The 17,648-nt window shown below is 44.6% G+C and overlaps 1 protein-coding gene across 1 annotated transcript in view; it reads left to right on the top strand.

Annotated features, from left to right (window-relative positions):
- Positions 1 to 17,648, top strand: part of KCNQ5 (potassium voltage-gated channel subfamily Q member 5) — a gene marked incomplete at both ends in the record, with an annotated part of 576,625 nt that overhangs the window by 493,059 nt on the left and 65,918 nt on the right. The window contains one exon of the mRNA XM_079716089.1: positions 17,098 to 17,318. Within this exon, the coding sequence (XP_079572215.1) occupies positions 17,098 to 17,318 (221 nt within the window). The remainder of the gene's footprint in view (positions 1 to 17,097; positions 17,319 to 17,648) is intronic.

Here is a 17,648-nt window from a genome sequence, read left to right as displayed (position 1 = left end):
CCAAATGGGCAAAACCCTCTCGTCAAACACCACCTTCAGCTAAAGACAAAGGAGGATGTTGCAGGGGCTAGTTTGGGACTCAGAGGGGAGAAGCGCAGTTCACACGGGGGTGGGGAAGCGGGTGTTTCCTGGGCCAGAAGAGACAAGGGACAGAGTTCCTCTGATGGAGACACTGTCACCTCCAGGCCCTGCTGAGTCCCCACCACACCTGGCCCGTATTCTTTACAGACCTCTCTGGCGACAGCTTTTTTTCAGGGGGAACAGGCACTTTATCTCAATTCTTTTAGGCAGTTAAGGGAGAGATAAGAAAAACTTCCTGAGACTTCTGTCTCTTAAAAATAATCAGCCTGAATTTATCCTCATGCCAAAGAGACACACTTTGGGGTGCCAGATTTTTGGGGTGCCACATTCTGCTCCCCTATAGCACCGACTGTGTGCACAGCACTGTTCAGGGAGTGTATATTCAAGAGATACTAGGAAGAGGCAGTAAAAATAAATAAGCAAAATATATAATAGCATAGATGATGGTAAGTGCTAAAGAGAAAAGTAAAGTAGGGAAGGGATTGGGGGAGCGTTCGGGGCTGCAATATTAAACAGCTGGTCAGGGGAGAGATGGTATTACCAAAAGCAGCAGCAGCACCGATGATGTTATGAGTAAAAACGCCCACCCTTGCTCTCGTCCCCCCAGTTTAGAGATACAGTGGGGTGCGTTGACTGCACAGGCTCATCCCAGGGAGTAGGGTGGTGTGACAGCTGTGTGGGGTGGGAGAGGCCATGCTGCTCAGACCTGCTGGACACCCTCCTTTCTGGTCCCGTTCGTCTCTCACGTGCACTTTGGAGGTCTTAGCAGTTGCTATTTCCAAGTTTTGTTTTAACGACAGAAGGATTTAGAGAAGGAACTCCTTGATTTTCATCACAAAGGGAGTGAAGGCTATGCAGGGGTGAAGCACAGGTAAACGTGCTATTCTGGGAAATGAGTCAGATTGTCTGTGAAGCTTCAGGGAGTCATCAAGCTCCTAGGGTGCCACGTGGTACCTTAGGGTTAGAATTCAGAGATTACCAACTCCAGCACCTTCAGTTTATTCATAAGAGCACCGAGACCCACAGGAAAGCAAGACTCCTGCCCAAGGACAGCACATTTGCCAAGAGCAGGGACCCCATGCCATGTTGCGTAGACCCGAACTTGCTCAAGTGGCTTATTAGACAGACCACCCAACACTGAGCTAGGTTGTCTGTGTGCCTGATGCCCTGCAAGGGCATTCATACTTTGTACAGCACAAAAACAAAATCTGCCCCAGCAAGTGACGGAGACACAAGACCACGGTCACAGATGAACTAACCCAGATTGAGTCTGCCTGAACCACAGGGGCTCCAGCTTCAGCACAACCCGCACCGCCCTTCTGGCGGTCTCTGCTGATGCTGGTTAGACCAGAACCACTTTGCCTAAACCATGGATAACCTAGGCTGATGAAGAGTCTATAGTTTTTGGTCACATGTGGGCAGTGTTGGTGCTGTGCTATCTCGGGTCTGTACCACCAAGAATATATGTCAGAAAGTTGGGTACCTTTATGATAAAGTGTCTTGCTTGTATGGCTCTTGCTCGAAAAGGATGAATCAAGGTACTTCATTCCCCAGTCTCCAATTTGGTCATTATCAAGGGCTATAAATGTATTCACCATTTGTCGTCATTTTTCTTCTGTCTGCACGCACCTGGAGGAAAGAGCAAGGGGAAGCGTCAAGCAGGTTTGTGGTTTCTGTTCTGCTTCGTGTTTGTTGATAAATCTGATGCCTAACAGATGTTTTAAATGCGTGTGGTGTGAGTAACATCAGTCAACAAATACAAGATGGTTACAAGGGACCTTTCACAAGCTTGCCTGCAAAGGTTGCTGTTCTACTGATTTTCCCCCACTGCCCTGCCTTGGGAGCATAAGTGTCTTTTCCTAACTCACTCACTGCTTTGTACAATCTGCAGAGCATGGGATGTTTAGGGTAAAAATAATAATTACGGTCTTTGGTTGTTCCTCGCTACTGTTTTCCCAGACAGAAGTCTTACGCAAGTATTCAACTCCCATGAAGCAGGATAAGATACACTCCCCTTCACCAGGGTCCTTCTTTTAAAGTGAGAAACTGTATGCTTTGGGGAGGGGGTAGGCGTGAGGGACAAAACGAACCCTGTGTCCAGGAGGTAAGAACACTCTGTGTGCAACATCTCCCGCTCATTCAGGGCTGAGGTCTACTCAGGTGATCTGATCCAAACGAGTAGCCCCCTTCCTTGAGGAAGAAGAGAATCCTCCTGGACACTTCACCACATCAGCTACACTGTATGGTCATTCTTTCGTGCCTTAGAAGGAAATGCTGTATCAGACTAAGTAGCAGAAAACTAGACCCAGAGGGCAAAGGAGCTGAAAGCGAACGGTTTAATCTGGGTTCCCGAGTGCCAGGGAGGGTCTGGCAGAGCAGAGCCCTGGGGGACAGGGCAGGCGGGTCCCAGCACAGGTGAGGCGACGGGGGACAGAGGCAGGACCGGCAGGGAGTCCCAGGCACCTGGAATTCCTCTCCACAAGGGACACAAGGCTTTTCCTGTCACTGCCACCCGTTCTAGTAATGAGGAAACACGGGCAACCCCTGCCCAGGGCTGGCCAGGGGTTGATCCTTTAGCTCGGCACTGATATACTAATGACACATTTATTCATGTCCTGAAATCAGTTTGGAGAGTTCTCTTGAGGTGATGAGTCTCTGGGTCATCCATTTCTGCATTATCTCAGTTAGCACTTAAAACGCTTATGAACCGAAACATAAACGCATTCGTGTACGATGGGAGGCTGGCATGGTCGGACGCACCCACTCCTCCAGGGTAGGGAAGCCTACACAGGGGGTGGTGCTAGAGACCCTTCTCTTACGTGGCAGATAGAGAGCAGAAGGCATGGGCTATTCCTGGGTGGTATTTCCAGAAAGTTTTAATAGCTTGAAGAGTTACTCTTCTCCATGTTAGAGATATTTGTGCCCAAAGAGAGGTTCTGGGCATTAGACCCTGGAAGAGGCAGGCTGAATAGCCCTGACGCTCTGGTCCTCCTTTGTGTAGACTCCACGCAAACCCCACCCTCCTTCTGTGTGGAAACTACTCAAAAAAAGTTAAACAAAATAAATTATAGCCATTATAAGCTGTTTTAGCCTCTTTGGGGACATTTGAAGTTTTCCTTGTCTCGGGAGCTATCCATTTACAGACTATCTCAAAGAGGAACCTATCAATTTACAGTTAATGTTAAAAAAAAAAAAAAAAAAGGAACCTATCTCCAAGTCCTAAGGGCAGAGACCCTCTTTGGCAGGGACTCTGCAGCTACCTGAGAATCAGGTCACCTGTCTCGGTTTCGTCCTCCAAAGGGGACATTTGCAAATCGTGTGGAGGTGTTTGCTTCAGCACAGCCTCCGTGGCGGTGCTGAGTGAGGGGCCACCTCGGGCTGACAGTGATGCTGCACTTCTTCCAAGGTCACCAAAGCAGACAGCACAGGCAGAACCCAGGTGGTCTAGCTGCCGCCCCTCGGTCCAAACAGGAGCCAAAGAGACTACAACCAAATGTTTTAAATGTCATGATGTTAAAATCTATTCTGCATGCTTGGGACTGAGGCTGTCAAAGATCACTCCCCTGTAGGCAGGTATGCATGGAATATACATGGAACCACTGAGCTGCACTATTGACTCAGAGAATCACACAGAGACTTCTGGCTTCTCTGTGGTCATTGGACATTTGGCAGAAATCACCATGAACACACCGTGTGTTCGTGCGTGGCACGCGTGCCTTACTTCACGCTTCACGCACACGCACTCGGGTCTGCTGCCTTCCGGTTACACATCACGGCACCGTGTGTGAAGCTATGACAGGGCATGTACTCGATAAATACCCCTTGGATGGAGTAATAAAATGCCCCTGACCTCCAGTACTTTATGCGAAGAGAGATAAAACACCAACAAAAGAGGTAAAGAGGAGGAATATAAAAAGAAAATTAAAAATTAAAAACATGTCAATAATCTGAAGGAAATAAACTGCAGCCCCACTTGAATATTACCTTCTCTTCCCCGTGCTGTGGCCCTGAAAAGAACAAGACTGCCTAATGGATGCAGTATATTGTAACAACAATAGCAACATCTCAGGAAATAACAAAGTTGCCCTCACGCCAGCGAATCCGCTCAAAGGAAATGCATCCTGATGAGAATTCCCCCTTGGAAGAAGCAGCTCTGGGTCCAGAATATTGCCGGTGGGCGCTGGACCCAAGTTCAGACGGACTGACCAGCACAGTCCAAGTGCAGAGCCTTTACTGCTTGGGCCAAGGCTGTATCGATGTGATTCAGATAGACCAGCGTAGATGTGCTGCAGCTAACTCTGTTATCCTCCAGAGCCTGGAATCTCCTAAATCCTTCCTTGGGGGGGGGTTCTCTGTTCTGAGAGCTGGGAGGGACCCAGATGTAGAAGAGTCGAATACAGCAGCCAGCGCCCCTCCCTGCACTGGTGCCCTCTGACTGAGGGGCCAGGATTGTAGATCAGGCCTCTCTCTGCAGGATGGAGTGGGCACCACACACGCTCACGTATACCCCTGGGGAACTGGGTTCCCTGCTTCGGGACATTCTTTTTAGATTTTGTCTTTCTACACTGAGGTTAGGATATGTTTTCTAAAAATTCATGTACAGCATCTTGGGCTAAGGAAAGACACCCAGCCCCAAGATGGTTACATGTTGTTTGTGACAGATCCAAAATTTTTCTTTAAAAATACAACTCGTCAGGGAATTCCCTGGCAGTCCAGTGGTTAGGACTTCCACTGCAGAGGCATGGGTTCAATTCCTGGTCATGGAGCTAAGATCCCAAAAGCCACACAGTGCGGCCAAAAAAGAAAAAAGAAAAAAATTACAAGAAAAAACAACTCGTCAGTCTCCAAAAGAGCTTTTTAATCTAGCTCAGCTGAACAGGAGTGAACATCGGTACAGGGTCAGGTGTGAATCCCCGTTCATCTCAGCTGAGCCTGCTTTGTTCCTCAGCTGAAGCCATAAACACAGCTTCTTGGGCATCATTTCATCATTCACTTGTTTCCCTCTATCTTCCCACTAAAACAGTTCTAATCTCATATGTGGTGGTAAATGGTGTGTATTGATTTTATTTTAATTCATCATTCCATTAAGTAATTTTTCCAACTCATTTTTTAAGCTAGACGGTTCTCTGTTTGGGTATCAATTGTCACTTTCTGAGAAGAGAATCTTCCTGTAAACCCATCCAGCTGGATTCAGCTGGTATCCTCACCTTTTTCTCTTCCTTCTTGACAAGGTTGATTAGGTTGTTAGTCATCACGATGGTACAAGAAAGCTTTTACTTCTTCCTACCTGTTAAGTTTTTATTGCTACAGGTATAGATCATACGTCAGAGATTTGGGGATCATCTGTAAATCTCATTGCCTCTGCTTTACTCTGTCTCCTTAATCAACACTTGGTGGCTCTATGCCTGCTTCGTAGTTAAACTGCCTTAACGCACTTTATGAGCCACTAAGGGAACCCTGTTGGACTTTCTAGTAGACTCTCTGAAGTTGCTTTAACAGGTACTTGTGAGACTGTTACAAAGATGGGTATCTTAAAAGTTAAAGCATAAGTGATACTCTTTTATTACATTTCATCCTGTGCTGTGATCCACCAGGTGCTTTGCCAGAACTGCTCCTGGCGTGCTTGCCTTTATTAGGTTCTGAGAAGTGTGAGTCTTGGGAGAGAATCTAGAACACTGGTGGAAAACTTTGTGCGCTCATATTTCTTCTGCATTTATTTTCCACTGTTTACATTTTCTTTCTTCTGTGTACAGTGAATGATCTACATGTGTTGTTAAACTAAACCCAGTGAGACAAGACCGCTTTTCCTTTTTCAGTGTAGTCAACTTGTATCCTTATTGGCAAAAGGCTAGGTTGTTTCAAAAACATTTTTTAAAATGGTCTCTCCTTCTGTTCACCTTTATTGATAGAGGGAAAGGATTTAGTCTTTTAAAAACACATAGTAAGACTTAATACAAGAAAAATGCTTTTTTTCTTATATTCAACCTAGAATATTTTCTTCTGTCTTTTGGCACATGCGTTCTTACAACTGGTTATGTATATTAACTACAAATGCAGGCTTCATACAAATCAAGATTATTTTTAATTTCAAAGCAATTAATGTTATTTATTTCATTGATTCCTATAATTATTTATCTTTAAAAGTTCTGGAATATTTTACTCCTCCATCATTTATACTATGTTGCATTGTTATTTACTACAAAGGTTGCTATATCCTAAAATATTTATATTCTTATTTTCGTGTGAAACAGATGCTAAGACATAGACTACCATCGTTTGGAATGCCTATGTCATCTAATTATTTCTACTTAACCATTAAGAGCACTGGATCTGTTTTGAGCAGCACAATTAAATTACACAGTTTGTCCTTAGTGTTTAACTAGTCCTTGTACTAACATATGAAAAACAATGAAGCCAAATGGCTTTGTTTTTCAAGAAAGACCACAAACCCCTGAGCACTTTCCTGGTGGTGACCACCTAGTAACTGCTGCTGTGTCTCCTCACTCCTAGTAAGGTCTGTAGTCATAAGCAGAAGCTCTTCAGAATACACACCTCATGGAAGCAGAGGTACCAGCATCCCGGCTACTGACATGAGATCTGAGAATGCCAACTAACCTCAGGTGCATGACCAGGTTACTCCGCCACCCTACTGAGCCCTGCTCAGACTCACTCTTCTAAGGACTCTTGAATGAGGTTTCCAACCCGCTCCTAATTCCCCTGCTGCCTGTTGCCTGCTTGGACCCTCTCAGCCCTGGGGACAAACAGGCAGGTCCGCACAGTGCCTCCTGGTGGTGGGACGATGCTGAGCTGTGCACGCACTGGGTTGTCCTGGTTCCATAGCCATATTGTGCCAGAGGCGAGAATTTGTAGGATGCTAATCCTGTGAAGGGCTAAAGCCCTAATTAAGCGTACCAGTAACTCCAGGGTTCTGAGTCCGAGAGGATTCCCATGGGGATGCCATGATGCCGCCCAGTCCCTGGCAGGGATCATCCAGTGGCCGGCTGCTTCCCAGCCATTTGAACTTGACAAGGGGCTGCACACCATCAATGACCACAGCAGCCTTTTGGTTACTTTCTCCAAAGAGAGACCTCTTTGTTGTCTCTTGGGGATAATCTTTGGCAATCTACCTAAAAACACTGTTACATAAACCTTCCTCAAAAATCATGTTCATAGGTATCACCAAAAAAAAGCCAAAAAATAATGAAAACTTCAGTGGACTAGTGAAGAGTCTATATTTTTAATCAATGTGTGTTTTCAATAACAGCCACCTAATCCGTTTAATAGTCATCTAGTCAAGATACTCTGTTGATTTCCATAGGGGAAGTGAACTAGAAAAATAAATGAAAGTGACTTTTTTGTAGGAGGACACAAGAACAGATCTTTGCCTTGGAAAAGGAAACTTTGTTTGGCTAAAAAGTTCTGGATTAGGATGTTATTCTTAACTGTCATACAATTATGTCAGAACAAAGACTGAAAACATTACATCTTTTTTTTTCTAATTTAGTGTGTAATATGTTGAGTTCACTTTAAAATAGTTCTAGAGAATTTTTTTAACATTAGACATTGGCAAACATTCATGTACTTTAGAAGGACAAAAGGGGAAGAGGCACCTAGAACTCATTGCTATCAACTTAAGTGCCTTAACTAGTACTAATATTCAGAAAATAATATTATTTCCACTTTCCATTAATTCTTAAAGACAATATTAAATGTTTTATAGGGGCAATTTTTAAAAAGATTCTTATAGGAGCAATTGTTTTTAAATATTTTGTTACTGTAAATAAACCATGGTGGATTTAATGCTGATACCTATTTTAGATTTTTTTTTTTACTTTTTTAGCAATTGAAATTTTTTAAAAAGAGAAAACTAAATTTCATATTAAATGGTTTTATGATGTTTTTATCAGTTTCCTCTTCATTCAGTTGGCAAAGGAAAGAGAGATATCTTGAAAGCTTGAGAAATAATTTGGTATTAACTAAACCCAACCTTCTATAGTAATTAGCATCTGTTAGTTCCAGGAAAGGTAATGGATTAGATAAAGTATAGTGAGAACACTTGTAATGGCAGCTCTGTTGACGAGCCATTTGTTATTCTAAATAAAGGTGCAGTGGTGTGTTCCTGAACCAGACCATCATAAATTTAAATGATGGAACAGATTGGCCGAAACTGAAAAGAGGTTTGAAATTTTTACTATTAAAAAAACAAGCTTGAAAAGAGTAGACACTTTGAGCACCATCCCTCTGAGGATCTGTTTAGATATTGTGAGTTTTGGATGACATGAAGAACCTAGCCTGGGAATAAGAAGATGCAGCATTACGGTGTTTTTATTGCTACTGCTGAATGAATCCACCATGTAATCACACATTGGTCAAGTACAGAGAAAGCCTTGCCTGATGGGATTGTCTTAAGAGCCCTGAACCGCCGACTCCCATTTCAACCCGCCTGCCTGCTCTCTGCATGTGCCTTCAGTCCGGCCGCTCAGCTGTGTCTGCCCTTCGGATCGGAGCTGTCAGCTGCATGGCCAGAGTGTTTATCATTGCCAGGACCTGCTGACCAGCACAGCTCATTGTTTGATGTGTTTTCACGTAAACACACACACAACGTGGTGTCTTTTTAGAACATCGTTTGTTAAGCAGCTAGGCATGGAAGAATCAGTGTTACTGTTCTTGTTACCTACACAGCACAGAGCCACTAAACACATCTGCTGTTTACACACTGCAGTTGGGGACAGTGGACGTGGCGGAACATGGAAAAGAAAGGGCCTCCACTTGGTCTCGGATAATCTGTATCTGTGAGAACACTGCCTCCATGTCCCACAAAGGCTGCAGCCAGACTGTGGGCCTCAGACCCTTTCTGTCCACTGCTTCAGGCCTGGAGAACCCTGGGCCCCTCACTCCATAGCAGCATCCCTTTTTTTTGGCATAAAAATAGAAATGCATTTTTTAAAATTTTTATTGGAGTGTAGTTGATTTACGATGTGTTAGTTTTGGGTGTACAGCAAAGTGAATCAGTTATACATGTACATATATTCACTCTTTTAGGTTCTTTTCCGATATAGGTTATTACAGAGTATTGAGTAGAGTTCCCTGTGCTATACAGTAGGTTCTTATTCGCTATCTATTTCATATATAGTGTTGTGGTCCGAGCGCGGGTTGGAAAAAGAATTTCCAGACTTGAGGTATTTTAGAAAAGAGTGAGTTTGTTGAGAAGAAAGAGCAGAGATGGTGAGGGGCGCTGTGAATCCAGCGGCCCGGCTTCCTGATGGACCAGGGAGAGCCGACCCCCTCTGTGGGCTAGTAGCCAACTTTTATAGCCTCAAGACAAAATTCCTGCTGGCAGGATGGCATTAGGTGATTGGTCAGGAGGATACAAGGTTACTACATGGTGAATATTTTGCCCAGTATGGAGTCGGGGTGGGGTGGGTGCTGTCCAGTTTAGATTAGGAGAGACCATGGCAACAGTTGTTATGGAAGCTCGGTTAATTCTGGAGTTTTTGTCCTGTGTCCTTGATGTAGGGCGTCCTTGATGTAGGGCTCTACATTCTCCCATCTTTTTATTTATGGGCCAAATCTTTGGCCCCTTAACACCCCGCTCATGACTAACTATCTGCCTATCCCCATCTCAGGCCATAGGAGCACAGGTCACTGGGGAAAGGGGCGATGACCATTCCTAGCTTCTTTCTGCTGGCCGGGGCATCATGGGGCCCTGAGGCCCAGTGCCCGCTCTCTGTCAGGATGTATTTACGGAGGGAAATGAGAGCCCGTGGAATGATAAGGCGGCTTGTTCCAACGTAGTCCCTGTGCCAACTGGCTGGTGTCCTTGTTGTAGCACCATCTGGAATTGAATCTTTTGAACCTGTCAGGAGACGAACTTAGATAATGTGTTAATAATGCAGGGGCCAAGCAACAAAACAGAGGCTATCAGGATTAATGGTCCCAACAAGGGCAATAGCCACGTCCATATCTGGATCCCCAGAGAGGAGAGGAGGCTGGAAAGCCAGCTGGGGCCCTGTCCTGCTCTCTCTTTTAAATCTTCTATTAATTTGATGTTTTTCTTTAGAATCTGAAGGTCCTCTTCAGCCTGGCCGAAGGTATTAATATAGAAGCAGCCTGTCTCGCTTACTAGGGCACAGACACCCCCCGCCTCAGCTGTTATACCACTAAGGGCCCTCCTGTTTCGTAAAACTCCCTCGGCCAGAGAGCCTGGGGCTGACTGCTGTTCCTCAGCACCTCAGCCTTCCAAGGTTCCTGGACCGTGATGGTGAGATGGAGAACACTCCTCTCTAAGAGGGGTATGTCTGCAAACCAGGAGAGCCCTCTAAAGATGCTACGTATTATTTCGGGCTGATCAAGAATTGGGTTATCATAAGCATCCCCGCCCCGCAATCCGCGGCTCGTTTTTGTCTCTCTGGGACAGGTCTTAAGGCCTCCTCGAGGAAGGACCCAAGTTGGGAACGCCCCCTGAGGAAGCTAAATCCTTTGTAGTCATAATGGTCGCCTCTGGGACCGCAGCATTAATTGTGCAGGGGCCCCTCCAAAGTGTGGGAAGGTCCAGTTAGACCCTGTTATGGCATAGAGATGAAAATCCGGTGCCCCTCAAGGATACCTCCCACCCAGAGCCAGGCCCTCACCTTTTGGGAGTTTTCCTCTGGAAATAGACTGGGCTCCCATGGCCTAGGATTGGGACCATGGGAAGGCCAAACTCCGAGGAAGTAATCATCTACACATAAAGGGGAGAATCCGGGCTCTGACTGATGATGAGTGTGACGGGGGGAATTGGCAGAACAAATTTCTGAATATTAGTTGAATTATGTTGTATTTTGGAGGAGAGTCTTGTCGGGAGGTTAAACTAAGTAAGCGTCTGGTGGTCACACCAATCCCCACATATTTAGTTCCCAGTGCCAAGCTATTTATGGGGATATGGTCTTCATTAATATATTTTCTTAGTCACATTTTTCCTTGAATTTCCCCAACACAAAGTGAAATTACCTTCATGTAATACATCATATTCAACCTCCTCTGACCAGGGACCCCACTCCAGGCTAGTCTGATTAAAATTGAGGGTATAGTTACAAAGAAAGCCATTTAGCCAGCCCAAAACGGGTCCCCATCCATCCAGCTTGCAGACAGTCCTTTAAATTATGTCTTTTCCAGTATGCATAATCCCCTGATTGTAGGTCTGGGACATCTGATCTTCATTCGAAAATAGATTACTGAGATAAGCTTTAGAAACAAACTAGAGTGTCCTTTAATAATTCAGTTAAACTTTTTAGCAACATAACATAACAGCAAGGAAATATCTGGGAAGTGAGTCTCAGTAACACAGACCTTAATTAATAAAACTAGAATTTAATATTCAGTGAAACGTAATTTTTTTTATTCATTGCGAGGGCATTAACCCTGCAGCCAGGGAAGGCTTTATCCCATCAAATGAAAAAACGAGGTTTGTCAGGGAGCTGGAAAAAGCAAAGCAGCCGTCTTGGATTTTCCATAGCCCTGACTGATTGACAGTTATTGTTTACCCATTTTAAATTCCCTGATTTAGGAGTAGACTGTTGCCATGTTTTAAGGACATCAGGATGGCAAAAGAATGGCAGTGAGGGGTTAATTTTTGTAGAAGCAGAATGAACTTTATCTGTGTGTGCCATGATCTTCATAGATCATTGTGAAATCATATTTATTTACTTTACCAAAGTAACAAAAGATTTTAAAAGTAAATACAAACTGCTTAAAGGCAAAGAAATTTACATAGTCTGTTATTAAAAGCAACATTCCAAGAAAACGTTGTTCTCTTAACAGAGAGAGAACGATATTTCAGCCTGGTCTCACTAAACTTGGCCTGATGATTTATATGACTGTAATTGATCATATAGGCTTTCTGCATGCAGAAATTTTTATAAGGAGTCTCAGACTGAACTTTTAAAAGACCTCTCAGGGCTAGGAAATTCACAGATTTCGCTTACCAGATCTAGGTGAATTCCTCCCTTTTCAAGGTTCCCAAAATACCTTGAGATTTCTGTACCTGTTAGTGAGGTCGCCTTCCTAATTTATCTGCTAAAGCTGCTGGGAACCTAAGAGTTTCCCATCTCTAGAGGGAGCAGACAGAGGCGAGAGGCAAATGTTTCAGTTTTGCTTACAAAGGTATAATTTACCAAATTACTGTAAGTCAGAATTAGTTTGAGGGGAAGATTTTCCGTACACCTGGAAAACACAGATTCAAACCAGTAATTTTTCAGATAGAATGCAAATTTCTATAATTATAGAAAATTATAACCATATTTACCAATTCATTCAGTCCTTGCCAATTAATCCTTTCTGTTAACAGCTTTAGGAAGCCATCAGGTTTTTCATTAGAATTCTTCAATTTCTTACCGAGTTTGGCATTATAGTCTGAAAGTCAGAAACTTGTATTTATCCAAAAGTCCTTTTTATAAATCTTCCTGAAGAGGAAGCATTTTTGCAAAGGCATTAGAGTGAAACTGTAAGTGTCTATAATGACGAAAGACTTACGAAGGCATGGTAAGAAGGCATGTTTAAAATCTGATCACAGTAAAATTAACAAAGTAACTTGGTTACTGTTGTGGAACACAGCACTTAAGGAAGCAATAGTTACTTACTTAGCCAAGGTAACAATAAAAGATTTCAAAAGCAAATACAGAACAGATCACTTAAGAGGTAAAGAAATTTAAAATCTGTTATCAGAGGCAGTTCAACATTTTAAGAAAACTTGTCCTCTTAACAGAAAGAAAAGCCAAATTCAAGTTTTGCACCAGCTTACTTTTAAAATTCATTTACTTAATTAAATTCATTATAAACTTAGTCCTGACCATGCATAAAACTCTTTCCTCAGGGGCCACTTTTCACAAAACTTTCTATCACTTTCTGTATCTCTCACTTTATTTTTCCATTCAGGAGCAGTCAACTCTAAATTAGACCTACGTCCTTTTTTCTTAATAAAATGTAATTCCATTCCTCATACCTTTTTTTACTAAAAACATACATCCTAGTGTCCTTAAGCAACCATGAACTGTCCTTTATATCAGCACTCTGTAGATTGGTAAACATACATCCAAATAATAATTTTTGAAGAATGTGCTTTCTTATAGAAAATATCTCAGTGTGGCACCAAACACATTTTTTTTAATAGTTCCAAACCTTTTGTTTCTGTGTAAAAGGAAGCCAGTGTTCAGTAATTAATGTTTCAGTATCTTATTTTATTTGGAAATGGCCTAGTTATTTAATAAACTTCCATCCTTTCACTTAATTTAGCACAACTCTAAATGTTTTAAGTAGTCGAATATCTGGGGAGATTATTCTTAAGTAGACATTCCTGAAACATAATTATTCCTAAAAGGTTCACCCAAAGCTCTTACCTCATTTGTATTTTCTTTTCTTAAAAGTTTCATCACATTGAGTTATTTTCATTGCTGACAAATTTGCAACAGATATAATAAGATCTTATTTAGCTTATATTAAACCTAGGCACAATAAAAGTATTATACTTAATGTTGATGGCTCGAGACATGTCTATATTAATTAGATCAACAAACATAAACATTAACACCAGGTATTAATTTAATATTGAATATTTCCCAGTTCACGTGAACCTGAAATGTATTTAGCTTAATTTTTCTTGTTTTAGAATTGTTTGATTTGTAAGTGCTTACTTTTCTGTTAAGCCAATTAAATGGAACTCATTTACAAATCAACCTCAGCAATATTATCCAAAGACAAAGACACATACTGAGACATACACTATATATCCAGACAGTCAGAGGTCTCATATTTTCCACTTGAGATTTAAAATGTCTCTTTGCCTCTTTTTTTTTCCCCCTTGGCTTGAAGTTCTACTAATTAACCCAAGGCTGAAGTCTCAGGCAAAGTGGGCTGTGTTTGTAGCTCAAGGACATGATTAAGAGTTAACTTCAGACTTTTTCCTAGGCATATTTTTGTTCTCTCAGGCTCAGGATTCTGAAAAAGCTATTTAAACAGACTAGGTTTTCTAATTGCACATGCAAAAAGAACCCCCTTTTGCAATCTTAAAAACTTTTTATCTTAACCAATTTTCTCTGGAGTCTAAAGAATATTGCGGCCATCCTGACTGAAGGAACCTAACTTGTTTTGAATTTGGGAAACGTCAGATGTGGGAAAGGGAACATGGACTCTAATAGTGCCCATGTCTCCATTTGCTACTTCCTGGCGTTGGGCAGTCCTGGATCTTGTGTGGGGGTGGCTGATGGGGAGCTGTGGGTTGAGATGGGGTCGGGGGCTGAAGCAGGGGGTTCATGGGGCGGGGGACAGGAGAGGTCGAGTGGAGGGTCGCCTAGGAGATCTGCTGGAGAGGGAGGCAGAGGGGGTCGGGGGGGATGAGGCGGCAACAGAAAGACAAGGCGGCATGAGTCCCTCGGCTCCGGACTCTGACTACGGGCCATAAAGGTCTGGACGTACGGAACCTCTGAGTCCTTTCCTTGTTTCCGCCAAAAGAGATCAAGTTGGAGGATCGTGTTATAATTTAGTGAGCCGTTAGGAGGCCATTGTTCTCGGCCCCCCAGTTTATACTGGGGCCAAGCCGTGTTACAAAAGAAAATGAGCCTCTTCTTTTTGAGATTTTCAGGGTCAAATTTTCCCAGTTCCTGAGGATACAACCGTGGGGTGAGTCTGAGGGAGGCTCCCGAGACGAACCAGAACCCATTCTTAGCCTGTACGCCGTAGAATGGGGGTACTGAGAGTCACCGGCTGACAGAGAGGCGTCCCCTTTGTCCCAGTGATCTCTCTGTGCGACTAAGGCACAAAATGGGTCGACCGTCTCAACAATCGCGTCCGACCGTGAGAGGTGACCCCTGAGCGTGCGACTAAGGCACCTTGTGACTCGGGCAGGGAAAGAGAAAAGAGAGAGAGATTCCCAGGACCCACCGGGTGACTCACCGCTTGGCGATGCCCTGAGACGTGAAAAGGCACTGCTGGGATGGCTCAGAGGCAACGCCTAGGCTCCTGTAAGTCAATCCGGACGGAGAAAAAGGTGAAAGTGTAACAGAGAGACAGGCTGAGGAATCGGCCTCGTAGTCCTGCCGGGCAGGCGGCGGCCAAGGGGAGGGGGCTCAGTGTTCCGCTTGAACCAATACGCGCCTCACGGTGCACGGAAGATGTCTTGCTGGGGACAGACGCTCTAACAACCTGGTCTGTTCCATGACCCCCTTATCCTTTCACGGGAGTCTTCAAGTGGCAGGCGCCCTGATGGCTTTTAAACGCCTGACCCGTGCCCGCATAATACCAATCGCCCTAGTCCGCAGTCAGGAGGAAGACAGAGGGACCCTCACCTGTTCTGGGCGGCAGTTACTGGGGCAAAGTGAGCCATGGAGCCTTCGGAACACACCAGGGTGTGGCCCTGGCCAGAGTTCCTCTGTAGCTTCCACGGCAGCCTGCCTGTTCACAGAGGGTCCCGAGAAATGAGGAGAGGAGGTCGGGGAGGAGATCCCCCCGGAGATGTCCCCGTACGGGCCACCAAAATGTCGTGGTCCGAGCGCGGGTTGGAAGAAGAATTTCCAGACCTGAAGAATTTTAGAAAAGAGTGAGTTTGTTGAGAGCAAAGGGCAGAGATGGTGGGGGCGCTGCGAATCCAGCGGGCGACTTCCTGATAGACCAGGGAGAGCTGACCCCCTCTGTGGGCTAGTGACCAACCTTTATAGCCTCAAGACTAAGAAAATTCCTGCTGGCAGGATGGCATTAGGTAATTGGTCAGGAGGATACAATGTTACTATATGGTGATTGTTTTGCCTAATATGGAGCTGGGGGGACTGTCCAGTTTAGATTAGGAGAGACCGTGGCAACAGTTGTTATGGGGGCTCGGTTAATTCTGGAGTTCTTGTCCTGTGTCCTTGATGTAGGGTGTCCTTGACGTAGGGCTCCACATATAGTAGTCTGTGTATGTTAATATCCCAATTTATCCCTCCCCCTGTGATATCACTTTCTAATGAATAGCACAGTAGTTTATAAATGAACAAGCACACAAACAAAATGGGTCCACAAAGCTTCATACAGTTCATCTGATGCCCACAAAAGTCCCTCGGCTATGTTGCTGTTTTTATCTCCAAGTTAGAGGCGAGGCCTCCAAACCCAGGTCTCTGAGGGCAGCCCGCCCTTTCCGGCCCTTCACACCCCACTCGTGCTCAGGAGGGCCCGGAGGTGCACTCTGGGTTTTGCTGCCTGGTTAACACTTCCTTTATCAACCGACCTCAGTTCAGGCCTCGCTGGCGTCTGAGAACTGAACGTGAACAAATATAATTTACCGGGAGCTGCCACAGCCAATCAATAACCTGTCAAATATCAGGAAACTGTTGGTGAACACAGCATCTCATTCCATCAGTCAGTCATCTCGTGCATTATAAGCTGTGCTTGTGCTACCTTGTGTGGTTTTTGTCTCACCAGAATGAACGTGGTGTTAAATGTTGTGTGTTTAATATTGTCTGCAGTGCCGCCAGCTGCTCTGAGACTGCATGGATCTGGAAATCGTAATCTTGCCTGGAGTATAAAATGCATGCAGCCTGTAAATACATGTGCATGTGTAACTGTCATCTCCGTTTTCCCATAGAAATGTTTTAGAAATTACAAAGAGATATGCTCCCCGCCCCCCAAAAAACCACAAAAAAACAAAACCTTTTTTTTTAGGTCTCAAAAGTTGAGGTTAAATCTAAAATCTGTTTCTAAGGCGAACACCAAACCAGTTCTCTGGTCTTTCCAGTGTCATTGTGCACCAACCACTGTGCTTGGTCTCAGGCTTCGTTGAATCCAGGAAGGGTGTGCAAAACTGTGGAATGAGACGGACTTGAATGCAAACAGAGAGGTTCAGTAAAGCTCAAATTTGCAATAAGGGAACACTGTATCGCTGTGCCCCTACTTGCTAAGAACATTCTGTGTATTGAAGTACATGGTCGTATGCAGTTTCATCCGAGCATTTACCCACGTGGGTGGACGGCACTGCCTGAAACGCGCTAACGCTGCCCTGTGCTCCGCCCGCAGCCAGAAGCTCAGCTTCAAGGAGCGCGTACGCATGGCGAGCCCGCGGGGCCAGAGCGTCAAGAGCAGGCAGGCCTCGCTGGGCGATAGGCGGTCCCCCAGCACGGACATCACCACCGAGGGCAGCCCCACCAAAGTGCAGAAGAGCTGGAGCTTCAACGACCGCACCCGCTTCCGGCCCTCGCTGCGGCTCAAGAGCTCTCAGCCCAAGCCGGTGGCAGATGGTAAGCCCATCCCTTTTCTCCGTAACCATTTCACTGTACGCTCGAGATGATGAGTGGTTAATTCTCCCCGGCGCCAATCGCAGAGAGAAGGAGACAACCCCAGGGGAAGAAATATTTGTTTGTTTTCTTGGAAATTTATTCCCTGCTTTGGGCGAGTGTACAGAAGTTTACTTTTGGAAGCAACTTTGACAGCTAAGTCTACATTTCAGGGAGGGCAGACACAGTGTTGTTCATTCTTCACTCATATCTCCAGCATATTGTTATTTCTCAGGCGAGGTCCGTATCAGGTCAACAGGACTGTGCTTTGGACGCACAGGACGTGTCTGACCT

This window comes from Hyperoodon ampullatus (assembly GCF_949752795.1).
Source record: "Hyperoodon ampullatus genome assembly, chromosome: 12".
NCBI classification, from domain to species: Eukaryota; Metazoa; Chordata; class Mammalia; order Artiodactyla; family Ziphiidae; genus Hyperoodon; species Hyperoodon ampullatus.
Note: the sequence above shows the minus strand (reverse complement) of the source record. Positions and strands in the feature narration are given on the sequence as shown.